At 41.1% G+C, this 16,967-nt stretch overlaps 2 protein-coding genes across 2 annotated transcripts; both read left to right on the forward strand.

Moving 5' to 3' along the window:
* Positions 1–157: 157 nt before the first annotated feature.
* On the forward strand, positions 158–4,312 carry LOC141012634 (extracellular calcium-sensing receptor-like). Its single transcript, XM_073486162.1, has 8 exons — positions 158–186; positions 688–982; positions 1,076–1,365; positions 1,501–1,796; positions 2,216–2,421; positions 2,515–2,736; positions 3,214–3,337; positions 3,414–4,312. The coding sequence occupies exons 1-8, from the start codon at positions 158–160 to the stop codon at positions 4,310–4,312; spliced, it is 2,361 nt and encodes a 786-aa protein (XP_073342263.1).
* A 6,053-nt stretch (positions 4,313–10,365) lies between these two features.
* LOC141012623 (extracellular calcium-sensing receptor-like) lies at positions 10,366–14,584 on the forward strand. Its single transcript, XM_073486151.1, has 8 exons — positions 10,366–10,472; positions 10,785–11,079; positions 11,179–11,468; positions 11,763–12,058; positions 12,461–12,666; positions 12,784–13,005; positions 13,484–13,607; positions 13,686–14,584. Exons 1-8 carry the CDS (start codon positions 10,366–10,368, stop codon positions 14,582–14,584), a joined length of 2,439 nt encoding a protein of 812 aa, XP_073342252.1.
* The last annotated feature ends 2,383 nt before the right edge of the window (positions 14,585–16,967 follow it).

Genomic DNA, 16,967 nt, shown 5'->3' on the forward strand with positions numbered 1-16,967 from the left:
TAAGACTGGTGGAATCAGCACTGAGGCCTCATCTGTGAAATGTAAACTCCAGGGTTCTACTCGTCTACCTGCATTCTCATTGGATGGTGACTACGTTATCGGGGGTGTTTTCTCAATACACTACTTCATGCACACAGTGAAGCATAACTACACCACCATGCCTGAGCCACAGAAGTGCACAGGGAGGTTAGTAAGAGGGAGATGTGATGTGTAGGGGGCTGTAACACTGTGTGGGAACAAATGTTAAGATTTGTATGATGCGCTTACAATTGTGTTGCAAAGTCACTGTCTAGTGTTGAAAAACAGAAGACACAGAAAGTGCCAAATTAGTATTTGGCAAATGAAATTGCAGGTACAAGTTTCACAAAACAAAAGAGTGTGAAAAATCATTTTCTTAACTGAAAATGTATATAATTAACAGGAAAACCAAATAACTAACTTTTGATCAAGTTAATTATAAATCTGCACAATAAAATTAGTGTGAATTTTGGACTGGTAATTTTTTTTCGAATCTTGTTGGTCAGGTTACTCTGTGATGTACATTTCTTTCACAGATGCAGTGCAGCTGTCAGTAATGGTCCTTAATAACTATGAAAAACTCTTCTCCTTTGTTGTGTTTTCTGATAAAATTGTGAATTGTCCTCAACATATGTAAATTTCAACAGTGACATGATTGTCTTTGTGCAGCATTGACTCTCGTGAACTCCGCTTTTCACGCGCAATGGTCTTCGCCATCGAGGAAATTAACAACAGCACAGAGCTACTGCCAGGCATCAAACTAGGTTATGAGATCCAAGACTCGTGCACCTCGGTGCCTCTGGCGATGCAAGTTACATTCCAGCTTTCAAATGGCCTGGACCCGTTGATTTACACCAGTGAAAACTGTTCACAATCTGGTATGGTGATGGCTATTGTTGGTGAGTCTTCATCCACCCGATCCATCAGCATGTCGCGTGTCATCGGGTCCTTTGACATTCCTCAAGTAAATATGAATATCTGGCAAACTGTGTGTTTAATATTGTCCAGGGCTGATTTTTCTGTCCGGTAAAATATTTACACTGTTGTTTTTCTTTAGGTGAGCTACTTTGCCACTTGTGCATGCCTGTCTGATAAGCAGCAGTACCCGACTTTCTTCAGAACAATCCCCAGTGACCAGTTTCAGGCTGATGCACTGGCAAAGCTGGTGAAACACTTTGGCTGGACTTGGATAGGTGCTGTCCGGTCAGATTCAGATTATGGCAATAATGGCATGGCCTCTTTCCTGGAGGCAGCACAGAAGGAGGGGATTTGTGTGGAATACTCTGAATCTTTCTATCGGACCCACCCACGTAGCAGAATCCAGAGAGTAGCTGATGTTATCCGCAGGTTTCTAAATCACTGATTGTACTTTAGTTCCATTTGCTGACCCTGACCTTCTGCACATATCTCTCCTGTTTCTTTGCATCAGCTATCTTGATTCCTCATATTGTTATAATTTCATGCACTATAATATCTCTCCAGGTCGACAGCTATGGTTGTTTTGGCATTTTTAGCCTCAACAGAAATGAGGCTCCTGCTTGACGAGCTTTCACGTGAGCCTTCTCCACCTCGCCAGTGGATAGGCAGTGAGTCCTGGGTAACTAACCCAGACTTGCTGCGGTTCAGCTTCTGTGCTGGAGCTATTGGATTTGGCATTCAGCAATCTGTCATCCCAGGTCTAAGAGAATTCTTGCTGGATCTCTCTCCCACTAAGGTGGCTACCTCACCAGTGCTTACTGAGTTCTGGGAGGATGCATTCAACTGCAGGATGGTAAAAAGTGAGAAAGTTGTTTAAAAGTCATCAGCTATTTTTTGTACATACTAGCATTTATTGGTAACAGTATATATAAGTCTGATAAGGGTATTATTCTGACAGTGATTTCAGACCATTTATATGATTTAAAGATGTTAAATCAGTCGAAATCAGATAGTCACTAATAGAAAAATTGTGGTCATTTTCTGTCTCTTATAAATCAATTCAAGTCAAATGTATATATAAAGCACATTTAAAAACAACTCATGTTGACCAAAGCACTGTACAGACGAGAGTAGGTACAAGAGGCTAATCATCTGTAGAGTCATAAATAATAGGGTCTGACGAAATAAGAAAGAATAATAATTTATTATTATTATTATTATTATTATTATTATTGCAGAGGCTAAAATGTCATGTTCCTCTGTCTCTGTGTGTTTAAAGGTGCAGCCATAGATGAGCGTGTGTGTGATGGAACTGAAGACATTCAGACGCTCAGCAGCCAGTACACTGACACGTCTCAGCTCCGAATCACGAACATGGTTTACAAGGCTGTTTATGCAATAGCTCATGCCATTCACAATGAAGTGTGTCAGGACACAAATTCTAAAACTCAGTGTGACAAATTCACCAGAATAGAGTCCAAACAGGTCATTTAAAATACACAAGTTAACACCCAAAATTTTAAAATCTAAAGTTTTAATTTATCTCCTTCACTGTCTTATCTTACTTTATTCTCACAGGTTCTTACTCAACTGAAAAAAGTAAATTTTTCTCAAAATGGTTATGATGTGTCATTTGATGCCAACGGGGATCCTGTGGCCAGATATGAGCTGGTTAACTGGCAAAAAAGTGAGAGTGGCAGCATTGAGATGGTGACAGTAGGGCTTTATGATGCATCACTGCCGGAGGGCCAAGAGTTCCATATCAACCGAAACCTTACTTGGGTGGATGGTGACAAACATGTAAGAAGCTGAAAGGAGATTCAAATACAATTCTAGTGAAAAAGAGTTCCTTTGCTGAACTGTGGCAGAGGGATAGTACCAAAAAGGGAGGTCTGTGCTAAAACAAATTTAACTTTATAACATAACCAGCTTGTTGATGCCTCATTTTTGCTTCAGCTGAAGTTAACAGTGCATTTAATACACAAAACGGGGCGTGATTAGAATGGGGACATGGGGGTCCTTCCCCAGAACATAATAAAATAGTGACTCAATTTGACATACATTTCGAAAAGCTATGGAGGTACTATTTTGAAACCATGTAGTTTAGTAATCTAACATTTTCTATCAGAGAAAATACTGTTTATTAATTTAGAGATTTACATTTTTTTGTTTTTTTCATCCTAAACAGAACAGACAAAAATGTTAACCTCTGCTTTAATCCTGAAATCTGTATAACAGCCTGAATATGTGTGAGATTGTTTATATTTTATGTACCAGGTGCCTGTGTCAGTGTGCAGTGACAGCTGTCCTCCAGGAACTCGTAAAGTGCTTCAGAAAGGAAAACCCATCTGCTGTTATGATTGTATACCATGTCCTGAGGGAGAGATTAGCAATGCTACAGGTAATTATTTTTCTAATGAATATCTAAAACATCAAATATATAACTGCTAAAAGCCCTTTTTCATTTATTTTTTCAGATTCCCCTGACTGTTTCCCTTGCCCCAAGGAGTTCTGGCCTAATGCAGAGGGAGACACTTGTTTCCCCAAGCCTGTAGAGTTTCTTTCCTTTGATGAGGTCCTAGGAATCATCCTGGCTGCATTCTCAGTTGTTGGTGCCTGTCTTGCCATTATAACAGCGGCTGTGTTTTTTTGTCACAGGACATCCCCGATTGTCAGGGCCAACAACTCAGAGCTGAGCTTCCTGCTGCTCTTCTCCCTGACTCTATGTTTCTTGTGTTCATTGACTTTCATTGGAGCACCTTCTGAGTGGTCCTGCATGCTGCGCCACACAGCATTTGGGATCACCTTCGTCCTCTGTATCTCTTGTGTTCTTGGAAAAACTATAGTTGTATTAATGGCCTTCAAAGCTACACTCCCAGGTAGTAATGTCATGAAATGGTTTGGACCTACACAGCAGAGAATGACTGTAGTGTCTTTCACATTTATTCAAGTTTTAATATGTACTATCTGGTTGCTTCTTAGTCCCCCTTTTCCAATGAAAAACATAACCACATTTAAGGAGAGAATCATCCTGGAGTGTGCATTAGGCTCAGCTATTGGGTTCTGGGTTGTACTTGGGTACATCGGCCTACTGGCTCTCTTTTGCTTTGTGTTAGCTGTACTAGCCCGGAAACTACCTGATAATTTCAATGAAGCCAAGCTGATCACCTTCAGCATGCTAATATTCTGTGCAGTCTGGATCACCTTTATCCCAGCGTATGTCAGCTCTCCTGGGAAATTTACTGTGGCTGTGGAGATATTTGCCATTCTGGCCTCCAGTTTTGGACTTATACTGTGTATATTTGCTCCAAAGTGTTACATCATATTGTTTAAGCCAGAGAAGAACACCAAGAAACATTTAATGAACAAAAATTAATCTTAAGACATTCAAGGTTTGGGAATAGTTAGAATATGAAATAAAAAATAGAGCTTATGCTGTGCTTATTCAACAGAGTCTTCACGTAGTTGATTGAAATATTGAGTGTGTGTTTGACTGTTTGTTTAGTGTCATTTTTAAAACTATTTTTGTCATGTAATTGTCATATTGTGCAAATTATTTTTCATCATGTGTTACATTAACTATGAATGTGCAACAGTTTATGTATTGGGTTCTGTCTTTTGATGAAATTCCAAATATATCATCACCTTGAGATTTATCTAAAATGGGATTAAATCAAATGAAACGGTATCTGGTGTTCACAATGGTTACTTTACAAGAGAAGGAAGAGATTGTGACATTAGATTAAATTGTCCATGCAGCCCATAGAAAGACCTGGTCAGCAGTTCATCAAAGACCACTGGGTAAGGGAAGGGGAAGCTTTTGTCTAAAAAAAAAGAACTACATAAACAAGCACACAGTGAAGCATGACTACTGTACACCACCATGCCTGAGCCACTTAGATGCACAGGGATGTTTGCTAGGTAATGCTAAGGTATAATCTTAAACATACAACTAAAAACTTTTAACTGGTTATAAAACAGGACCTACATAAGCAAACAAGATCATCAGAAAAATTGGCTGGTTATTTCTGAATAGTTCAGCTGACTGGTCAGAGAGCTGCTGGCGCTAATTCAGGATGTGAACATGCTGGAATAATTTGATAACATTTGTGATCAACTATAAGAAGAGAACTGCCCAGCAAACATCTGCATATGCACCGCCTGCAGATATAGTTTGCCTTTGTCTTTGCTTGGATTAAAAAAAGGAACAGCACACTGCTGCACCTATGTGTGTGTAGTGTAGGATGAACTGCGATACTCCAGATACCAGTAGTGTTCCCAACAAAAGATGCTGTTGGGGTGCCATCTAGAGCTTAGTTATGCAGGGAGTTAGAGTATTTGGGGATTTAGGTATTTTAAAGGGTCTTTTGACAAAAGCAGGAAGTGTATCTTCAACATACGTTTCGAAATGCTGAATGATACAGGTTCACATTTTCCTGGTCTTCAATTATGCTCTACTGCCATCACATCAACATTTTCTCTGCAAAGGAGGTTGAAACCTCATCTAAGATTAAATTTGCTTTTGTGGAATTTATATTCCATTAAAGATTGTTATGATTGGATATGCTACAGAGCAGTAGATGCAGGTTTAACAGGAGATTGGAGTGTCAGTGCTTCATTTTGCAAAGATAACAGAAGAACTTTACATTCTCGTGTTCTACATTTACTGCAGTTGCTTATGAAAATGTTTTTGGTAACATGGCATGACAGGAGTTTGCAAAACATTGTTGCTGTATCGTAGGCAACTGGACTTGTTTCAATTTCTTGAAGACATTTCACCTCTCATCCAAGAGGCTTCTCCAGTTCTAACTAACTGGAGGGGAGTTTGCAGGCTTTTAAAACCCTGTGTGGGTATGTCGTTAGGGAAACATGTGAGCTCTGAGTTAGGGCCACTTGTGGGTCGTTGACCCAACCGACCTCCATGTGGGTTGCTAGGGCTAGGTGAGCCCAGGTGTGAATGGTTGTTAAGATGTCTTGGAGGGAACTCAGTTCTGCATTGTAGGTGGGTGATCAGTAATTTCTTAGCCCACCTCCTCTGTTCAAAGACCGCCGTTCCAGTTTGACATGAATTCATCCAAAAAATCTATCATTCAACTACAGCAGCTAAACTATGAACTCAAGCAACAAACAAGCATTCGGTGTGTGTGTGTGTGTGTGTCAGAGAGACAAAGGAAGAGAGCCAAGATGGTGGCGTAGAAAGAGAGAGCCAAGATGGCGGATGCGATCTCTTAGAAGATGAATGTCACAAAGTGACACAGTGTCACAAGTGGCGGAACACCACGACCTCATATGCACTTTTGGATACACACAAGATGCCGTCAAACGGAGCGGTAACACACTGCTCCAAAAAGGAAGTGGTGCTACCACGGGACATCCGTATCCATAGGTGGCGCCAGGGTAGGGCTTGGTTAGGCTATAGCCCCATTAAGAATTGTGTTAGCCCTACCATAAAACAACCAAGAAAAAAAAAGAAAAAGAAAAAAAAACAAGAAAATTGCGGAGTCCAACAGCGCAACCGCGGCACGTCGTAACGGCATTCAGGCAGCTGCGATGACAACTGTCACTCATCGGGGTCCCTCCTGAGATCAGTGGGGTCCTGCCAGTCCATACGTCACTCATGTGAGTGTGCTTTTAGTGTATGCTTGACACAGAGACAGTACGCTACTAGTTGATTAACTAACGTTACCTGGCTCTTGTAATTAGCGTTGGCGGCTTATAGTCACTCATGTTATTAAGCTCACGTTAGTAAACTGGTCAAAATTTATCATGGATAAATTTGTTTTTAAACGTCGTCGGATGGAACAACAGATGGCGGTGGCAGGTGTATTGGATAAAACTACGGACACACCGTCGAGGCCCCAGTTGAGCGCACACCTGTTACAACTCCAGATGTGCTGTGCACACATTGTTATTACCCAGTAATTGACAGACTTGTGGGTGAAATGAGAAGACGTTTCTCAACCGAGGCCGGAGGTGTTTTAACTAGAGTCTCGGCCCCAAACATGCATCTTTCCTAGACAAGAAATGTCTGCAGCCTATGGCACAGTTCTATGGAGTGACTGAGGAAAACCTGACAGCAGAGCTACACCAAGTTCAGCGCCTGCTGGAAAGAAAGAGAGCACAGGGACATGTAGTGAATGACACTGTGGGATTTCTCGCTTTAATGCGGCCTTACCGGGATGCTTCTGTGGATTTATACAAACTCATCTGTATTTCACTGACCCTGCCCGTGACCTCTGCTTCGTGTGAACGGAGTTTCTCCTGCCTCCGTCGGATTAAGAACTATCTACGGAACAGCAGTAGTGATACCCGAAACAGCAACTTGGCCCTGTTGTCCATCAACAAACAAAGGACAAAGACTTTGGATGTTCAGCGCATCATCGACATCTTTGCCTCCAATCACAAAAAACGTCGGATTGTACTCATTTGAAAATCTCAGCCTGGCGAGTTTAATATTGTTTTTATTGTTTTGCTGACTTTGTTAAGCGTTTTGTGTTTTGCCTCCTTGCCGCGGTCTTGTTGCCTAATAAGCATATTTAATTTGTTGGAGATGTGTTTAGACTCTTGGCTGTTGTGTGGTAGACTATATATGGCTTTAGGACAACTCGAGAAAATGTGTGGTGTTGAATTGGGTGATCTGTGTGTCAAAGTTTGCCTTATGGCCCCTCTGATCTTATATTGGTCTCATCGCCTCCTATCTATGCCTTATTTTCACTCGGATCCACCTGCTGTGCTGTTAACGTAACTATTAGCGTTTCTCTCTCTCTCTGTGTGTGTGTGTGTGTGTGTGTGTGTGTGTGTGTGTGTGTGTGTGTGTGTGTGCATGTGCGTGTGTGCATGCGTGCATGCGTGTTTCTAGCTGTGGGAGGGTGTTGTTTTATTGAATATATATTCACATTGAAATTCTGCCATTTATTTGAGCCCCGCCACCATATGGGTTAGCCCCACCGTAGTTGAACCAGAAAAAATACTCTGGCGCCGCCACTGTCCGTATCTAATGTTATAGTGGTGCTACCATGGGACACCCATATCTAATGTTATAGCAAGTCATTAACCATAAGTCTCCAAAAAGTCGCTCATAAGATTGTGTTTGCGTCACTCAGATCATATGTGTGTGTAAGCGTGGGTTAATAGAGAGAGAGACAAAGAGAGCTAACGCTCAGAGCTTTGCAAAGAGTGAGAAACAGCTGGGGAGACAACACTCGCCTTCATATCACTCAGTGGCCGATGAACGAACTCAGGCTCAAATCACTTTTGGCTGATCCTTGATAGGAATGTGGCCTATTTTACGCTCACATGGCGGCAAAGCTAACATTTAGCTCCACAGAGTGGAGGGGCTCAAATCGGCTCATGATGAGCACAAAGAACAGTGAGCAACAAACAGTGTTTTACAGTATAAAACTAACAGCAAAAAGGACTCGGTGGTCCAAAAACTCACAATGTATCTGAAAAGCATACAATACATGTTAACTTCTAGTATCTGCCCAGGCACTAATTAAGCCTCACTTGTAGTGTGTGTCTTCTTTTATCCAGCTTCCTCAGCGTGGATTAAAGGCGTTGCAGTGTCTTGCGGTGGCTGTTCAAACAGTGAAGTCGACATGGGCAAAGAAAATGGGTCAAAGCGGGAGTTTTCTAAGGGGAGACCTCCTTCTGCAGGGATGAGAGACTGGGTTGCTCATCTCTTCTCTGGATCCGGAATGTGTTTGGTAAACACTGCGCAATCTTGGCTAGTCCATCGAGGTTATAGACTACAGCCTAGGCAGGTAAATCCAAACGTTTGTTTGCTCCCTTTAAGTAACAGCTGCGCAGATGAAAGCTGATGCTTCCAGCAACATGTTACAATGGGACTGCTATGAAACAGGCGTGCAGCTGTTTTTTTCTTCTCCGTGTATCCGGTCGCTGCGGAACTGACGATGTGATGAGGTGCGCTCTCAGACAATGGGAGATGGGAGTTTTCAAACCTGGGGGGACTGACAATCGGCCCCACCTACTGGACATTAGGGTCGGTGCACTTTCTTTGTTAACCAGGCTTTGTTAGTGCAAGGAGGCCGCATTTAGGCTTTGGTCTACACACAGGCTAAAGTTTCTGTTTTCTCACAGGACATCCCCGATTTTCAGGGCCAACAACTCTGAGCTGAGCTTCCTGCTGCTCTTCTCCCTGACTCTGTGTTTCTTATGTTCATTGACTTTCATTGGAGCACCCTCTAAGTGGTCCTGCATGCGGCGCCACACAGCGTTTGGGATCACCTTTGTCTTCTGCATCTCTTGTGTTCTTGGAAAAACTATAGTCGTGCTAATGGCCCTCAGAGCTACACTCCCAGGTAGTAATGTAATGAAATGGTTTGGTCCTCCACAGCAAAGGATGACTGTAGTGGCTTTCACATTTATTCAAGTTTTAATGTGCTATTTGGCTAGGTCTTAGTCCCCCCTTTCCAATGAAAAACCTAACTATATATAAGGAGAGAATCATCCTGGAGTGTGCATTAGGCTCAGCTATTGGGTTCTGGGTTGTTCTCGGGTACATCGGCCTACTGGCTCTCTTTTGCTTGGTGTTAGCTGTCCTAGCACGGAAACTACCTGATAATTTCAATGAAGCCAAGCTGATCACCTTCAGCATGCTGATATTCTGCGCAGTCTGGATCACATTTATCCCAGCGTATGTCAGTTCTTCTGGGAAATTTACTGTGGCTGTGGAGATATTTGCTATTCTGGCCTCCAGTTTTGGACTGATACTGTGTATATTTGCTCTAAAGTCTTACGTCATATTGTTTAAGCCGGAGAAGAACACCAAGAAACACTTTATGAACAAAAATGCATCTTTAGACGTCTGAGGTTTAGAAATTGTTTATTTGTGCATTTTCCCCAAATATTTCTCTTGACTGAGATATAATTTTGAATGTTCTTGTAATATTTTATTTTCTTTGTTCGCTAAATAAAGTATATATTCATAAACATTGTGATACTGATATCTGTGTAGAGTTTTTGAAATTATTTCCAGTATATGTAAGTTGTGGCTTAATTCTAGTATGAGCTAAAACAAATCAATGACAGGTTGCATTTAGAACAAAATATGGACAATAGCTGGTGTTTACAATGTTTTATAGCAATTCATGACAGACCGATATCTAATGCGTACTCTCCCCGATGAATGACAAGCTGACGCACACCAGAAGGAGGGAAGCTTTTGTCTGAAAATCTATTAAAACCAGTGCAAACACAAACACAATATGCTCACATGCAGACACTTCGGGGATGGAGATCTCAGCTCTCCTTATTGGCCTGATCCTGTCTCTGAGTTTGTGTGAGCTGAGCTCAGCTCTGAAACAAAGCACTGGGCTTACAGAGGAAAGGACTGGTGCTTGGGTCAGCAGTGAGGCCTCATCTGTGAAATGTAAACTCCAGGGTACAACTCGTCTACCTGTATTCTCAATGGATGGTGACTACGTTATTGGTGGTGTTTTCTCCATACGCTACTACAAACAAACAGTGATGCATAACTACACCACCATGCCTGAGTCACAAAAGTGCACAGGGAGGTCAGTAAGATGGAGAATCATGCTGCAAGGCTTTTGTGTTGGAAAACTAAAAAAAAAAAAAAAAAAGTTGGATGAAAGAAAATGTACCCTTTTGATTTAGCTGAATATGTTTAAATCTGAGCATTATGGACTGATTTCTTCTAATACTGTGTTTTGATTTTTTGCTGTTCAGATAATTCTGTGAGGTAAATTTGGCCAACAGATGCAGTGCAGCTTTCAGTTATATGACTGCAATTGTGTGTTTTCTGTTAAAACTGTGATTTGTGCTCATCACATGTAGATTTGAACAGTGACATGATTGTCTGTGTGCAGCATTGACTCTCGTGAACTGCGCTTTGCACGTACAATGGTCTTCGCCATTGAGGAGATTAACAACAGCACGGAGCTGCTGCCAGGCATCAAACTTGGTTATCAGATCCACGACTCGTGCACCTCAGTGCCCGTGACGATGCATGTGACATTCCAGCTTTCAAACAGCCTAGACTCAGTGTTTTACACTGGTGACAATTGCTCACAATCTGGCATGGTGATGGCTATTGTTGGTGAGTCTGGGTCCACACCATCCATCAGCATGTCGCGCATCATCAGGCCCTTCAACATTCCTCAAGTAAATATTATGAGTTTGTTTCAAACTATTTCTTCAGTGTCGGCCAGTGCTGATTTTTGGTCTGCCCTTTTAAATAACTAAAATCCTGAATTCTTTTAGGTGAGCCACTTTGCCACTTGTGCATGCCTGTCTGATAAGCAGCAGTACCCAAATTTCTTTAGAACAGTCCCCAGTGACCAGTTCCAGGCTGACGCGCTGGCCAAGCTGGTGAAACACTTTGGCTGGACTTGGATAGGTGCTGTCCGGTCAGATTCAGACTATGGCAATAATGGCATGGCGTCTTTCCTGCAGGCAGCACAGAAGGAGGGGATCTGTGTGGAATACTCTGAATCTTTGCATCGGACCCACCCACATAGCAGAATACAGAGATTAGCTGACGTTATCCGCAGGTTTCTGCATCACTGATTTTGCTTTTGAAAATTTGTTGGCCAGTACTGATACAAACCTTCTGCACACAAAACTAAGATGAACTTTCATCCAAATATGTGACAGAAGATTGATTTATTATCTAACTAGCAATTTGGGAATTTATGTTTTTTTTTTACCAAGTTCATTTCATCACATAATTATAACAGATATTGTTATAAAATTGAATTAAAGAGATCAATACATTTTTCTTTGTTTTTGGTACATATCTTGATAATAACACAGGTCAAATAAAATGCTCTGTAATGTCTCTGCAGGTCTTCAGCTGTGGTTATTGTGGCATTTACAACCTCTTCTGAATTGAGGATCCTTTTGGAGGAGCTGGCGCTCAAGCCTTCTCCACCTCGCCAGTGGATAGGCAGTGAGGCCTGGGTAACTAATCGAGACATGCTAAAGTTCAGGTCCTGTGCTGGAGCTGTTGGATTTAGCATTCAGCAGTCTGTCATCCCAAGTCTGAGAGATTTCTTACTGGATCTCTCTCTGACTGAAGTGGCTGCCTCTCCAGAGCTCACTGAGTTCTGGGAGGATGCATTTAACTGCAGGCTGGGAAAAAGTGAGAAAGTTGTTTAAAAGTCATCTGATGTTTTTTTGTACATACTAGCATTTATCAGTAACAGTGTATATTAGTCTAATAAGGGTATTATTCTGACAGTGATTTCAGACCATCTTTTTGTTTTAAACACATTAAATCAGTCGAAGTCAGATGGTCACCAATAGAAAAATTGTGGTCATGTTCTGTCTCTTGTAAATCAATTCAAGTCAAATTTATATATAAAGCACATTTTAAAACAACTCATGTTAACCAAAGCACTGTACAGACGAGAGTAGGTACAAGAGGCTAATAGTCTGTAGAGTCATAAATAATAGGGTCTGACGAAATAAGAAAGAATAATATTTTATTATTATTATTGCAGAGGCTAAAATGTCATGTTCCTCTGTCTCTGTGTGTTTAAAGGTGCAGCCATCGATGAGCATGTGTGTGATGGAACTGAAAACATTCAGACGCTCAGCAGCCAGTACACTGACACGTCTCAGCTCCGAATCACGAACATGGTTTACAAAGCTGTTTATGCAATAGCTCATGCCATTCACAATGAAGTGTGTCAGGACACAAATTCTAAAACTCAGTGTGACAAATTCACCAGAATAGAGTCCAAACAGGTCATTTAAAATACACAAGTTAACACCCAAATGTTCTTTTTCAACCACAATGTACATTTTAAAATATAAAGTTTTAATTTATCTCCTCCACTGTCTTATCTTACTTTATTCTCACAGGTTCTTACTCAACTGAAAAAAGTAAATTTTTCCCAAAATGGTTATGATGTGTCATTTGATGCCAACGGGGATCCTGTGGCCAGATATGAGCTGGTTAACTGGCAAAAAAGTGAGAGTGGCAGCATTGAGATGGTGACAGTAGGGCTTTATGATGCATCACTGCCGGAGGGCCAGGAGTTCCATATCAACCGAAACCTTACTTGGGTGGATGGTGACAAACATGTAAGAAGCCGTGTAAGAGATTCAAATACAATTCTAGTGAAAAAGAGTTCTTTTGCTGAACTGTGGCAGAGGGATACTAACAAAAAGGGAGGTCTGTGCTAAAACAAATTTAACTTTATAACATAACCAGCTTGTTGATGCCTCATTTTTGCCTTAGGTGAACTTCACAGTGTATTTACCATGCAAAACGGGGCGTGATTAGAGTGGGGACATGGGGGACTTTCCCCAGAAAATAATAAAATAGCGATTCAATTTGACATACATTTCGAAAAGCTCTGGAGGTACTATTTTAAAATCATGTAGTTTAGTGATCTAACACTTTCTATCAGAGAAAATACTGTTTATTAATTTAGAGATTTTAATTTTTTTGTCTTTTTCATCCTAAACAGAACAGACAAAAATGTTAACCTCTGCTTTGATCCTAAAATCTGTATAACAACCTGAATATGTGTGAGATTGTTTATATTTTATGTACCAGGTGCCTGTGTCAGTGTGCAGTGACAGCTGTCCTCCAGGAACTCGTAAAGTGCTTCAGAAAGGAAAACCCATCTGCTGTTATGATTGTATACCATGTCCTGAGGGAGAGATTAGCAATGCTACAGGTAATTATTTTTCTAATGAATGTCTAAAACATCAAATATATAACTGCTAAAAGCCCTTTTTCAATTATTTTTTTTCAGATTCCACAGACTGTTTCCCTTGCCCCAAGGAGTTCTGGCCTAATGCAGAGAGAGACACTTGTTTCCCCAAGCCTGTAGAGTTTCTTTCCTTTGATGAGGTCCTAGGAATCATCCTGGCTGCATTCTCAGTTGTTGGTGCCTGTCTTGCCATTATAACAGCGGCTGTGTTTTTTTGTCACAGGACATCCCCGATTGTCAGGGCCAACAACTCAGAGCTGAGCTTCCTGCTGCTCTTCTCCCTGACTCTATGTTTCTTGTGTTCATTGACTTTCATTGGAGCACCCTCCGATTGGTCCTGCAGGCTGCGCCACACAGCATTTGGGATCATCTTCGTCCTCTGCATCTCTTGTGTTCTCGGAAAAACTATAGTCGTGTTAATGGCCTTCAAAGCTACACTCCCAGGTAGTAATGTCATGAAATGGTTTGGACCAACACAGCAAAGGATGACTGTAGTGTCTTTCACATTTATTCAAGTTTTAATATGTACTATTTGGTTGCTTCTTAGTCCCCCTTTTCCAATGAAAAACTTAACCACATTTAAGGAGAGAATCATCCTGGAGTGTGCATTAGGATCAGCTATTGGGTTCTGGGTTGTACTTGGGTACATAGGCCTACTGGCTCTCTTTTGCTTTGTGTTAGCTGTCCTAGCTCGGAAACTACCTGATAATTTCAATGAAGCCAAGCTGATCACCTTCAGTATGCTGATATTCTGTGCAGTCTGGATCACCTTTATCCCAGCGTATGTCAGCTCTCCTGGGAAATTTACTGTGGCTGTGGAGATATTTGCCATTCTGGCCTCCAGTTTTGGACTGATACTGTGTATATTTGCTCCAAAGTGTTACATCATATTGTTTAAGCCAGAGAAGAACACCAAGAAACATTTAATGAACAAAAATTAATCTTAAGACATTCGAGGTTTGGGGATAGTTTGAATATAAAATAAAAAATAGAGCTTATGCTGTGCTTATTCAACAGTCTTCACATAGTTGATTTAAATATTGAGTGTGTGTTTGACTGTTTTGTGTAATTGACAAAAAAGTATTTTTGCCATATAATTGTCATATTGTGCAAAATATTTTTCATCATGTGTTACATTAAGTATAAACGTGCACAATGTATGTATTGGATTCTGTCTTTTGATGAAATTCGTGACAGGAGATTATATTGTCCATGCAGCCCATAGAAAAGACCTGGTCAGCAGTTCATCAGCTTTTGTCTAAAAAAAAAGAACTACATAAACAAGCACACAGTGAAGCATGACTACTGTACACCACCATGCCTGAGCCACTTAGATGCACAGGGATGTTTGCTAGGTAATGCTAAGGTATAATCTTAAACATACAACTAAAAACTTTTAACTGGTTATAAAACAGGACCTACATAAGCAAACAAGATCATCAGAAAAATTGGCTGGTTATTTCTGAATAGTTCAGCTGACTGGTCAGAGAGCTGCTGGCGCTAATTCAGGATGTGAACATGCTGGAATAATTTGATAAAATTTGTGATCAACTGTAAGAAGAGCACTGCCCAGCAAACATCTGCATATGCACCGCCTGCAGATATAGTTTGCCTTTGTCTTCACTTGGATTAAAAAAGGAACAGCACACTGCTGCACCTATCAGTGTAGGATGAACTGCGATACTCCAGATACCAGCAGTGTTCCCAACAAAAGATGCTGTTGGGGTGCAACGGTGTTCTTGGAATAACCAGAATTAAATTGCTATTTACACTGGGTGTTGCTGTGTTACCACAGCATTTGGGAATTTAGGTATTTTAATGGGTCTTATGACAAAAGCAGGAAGTGTATCTTCAACATACGTTTCAAAATGCTGAACGATACAGGTTCACATTTTCCTGGTCTTCAATTATGTTCTACTGCCATCACATCAACATTTTCTCTGCAAAGGAGGTTGAAACCTCATCTAAGATTAAATTTGCCTTTGTGGAATTTATATTCCATTAAAGATTGTTATGACTGGATATGCTACAGAGCAGTAGATGCAGGTTTAACAGGAGATTGGGGTGTCAGTGCTTCAGTCTGTCTATCAAATGTCATCAAAGTCAAAGCGAGCCTCCTCTAGAAATCAGGTTTACCTAGTTGACAACCATTACATCAGTAAAGGCAATTACATGTATTTTATTTTGCAAACATTGCAATATTTTTACATTTACTGCAGTTGTTTATGGAAATGGTTTTTGGTAACATGGCATGACAGGAGTTTGCAAAACATTGTTGCTTCTAAGTGCTGTATCATAGGCAACTGGACTTGTTTCAGTTTCTTGAAGGTGTTTCACCTCTCATCCAAGAGGCTTCTTCAGTTCTAACTAACTGGAGGGGAGTTTGCAGGCTTTTAAAAACCTGTGTGGGTGTGTCATGAGTCGTTAAAGACACATATGAGCTCTGAGTTTCAGAAAACGGGTCAAAGCAGGTATTTTCTGAGGGGAGACCTCCTTCTGCAGGGATGAGAGACTGGGTTGCTCATCTCTTCTCTGGATCCGGAATGTGTGTGGTAAACACCCAGGCAATCTTGGCTCGTCCAGCGAGGTTAAAGACTGCAGCCTAGGTGGGTAAGATCCAAACTTTTGTGTGCTCCCTTTTAGTAACAGCTGCACAGACGAAAACTGATGCTTCCAGCAACATGTTACGATGGGACTGCTATGAAATGGGTGTGCAGCTGTTTTTATCTTCTCCGTGTATCCGGTCGCTGCGGAACTGACGATGCGTTCAGGTGCGCTCTCAGACAATGGGACAAATGGGACAATTTCACTGTGACATTTGGCGTCACCTACTGGACATTAGCTTTCCTTTGTTTACCAGGCTTTGTTAGTTCAAAGAGGCCGCATTTAGGCTTTGGTCTACACACAGGCCACTCTATTGTCAGAACCATGTGGTGAGGGTCCCAACAGTAGTATGGTATCTCTGGGTATTTAAAAATACGGTGTCCCCGTGAACTTTTTGTTAATAATGTAATTTGTCAAACAAAGAACCGGTCAAAAAAAAAAAAAATCACATATTAGCCTTGTCAGCTTCTCCTCAGAAGGGAGGATTTTTTGGTTTGTCCTCAGGTGCTTAGCAGTCACCCTTTTGGCTGTTGCAATCCCTCCTGCCTGGCTGGCTGCTGCTCTTCCTGGGTTATACTTGTACGAAGTGTCTTGTTAATAATAATAATAATAATAATAATAATGATAATAATAATAATATTCTAATACAAGAACTGCAGCTCAACCTACTTTGCAACAAATAAATTACATACAGTGAGTGCTACCCATAAAGTTGGACGT

The sequence above is a fragment of the Pagrus major genome, chromosome 2 (genome assembly GCF_040436345.1).
Source record: "Pagrus major chromosome 2, Pma_NU_1.0".
Classification (NCBI taxonomy): domain Eukaryota; kingdom Metazoa; phylum Chordata; class Actinopteri; order Spariformes; family Sparidae; genus Pagrus; species Pagrus major.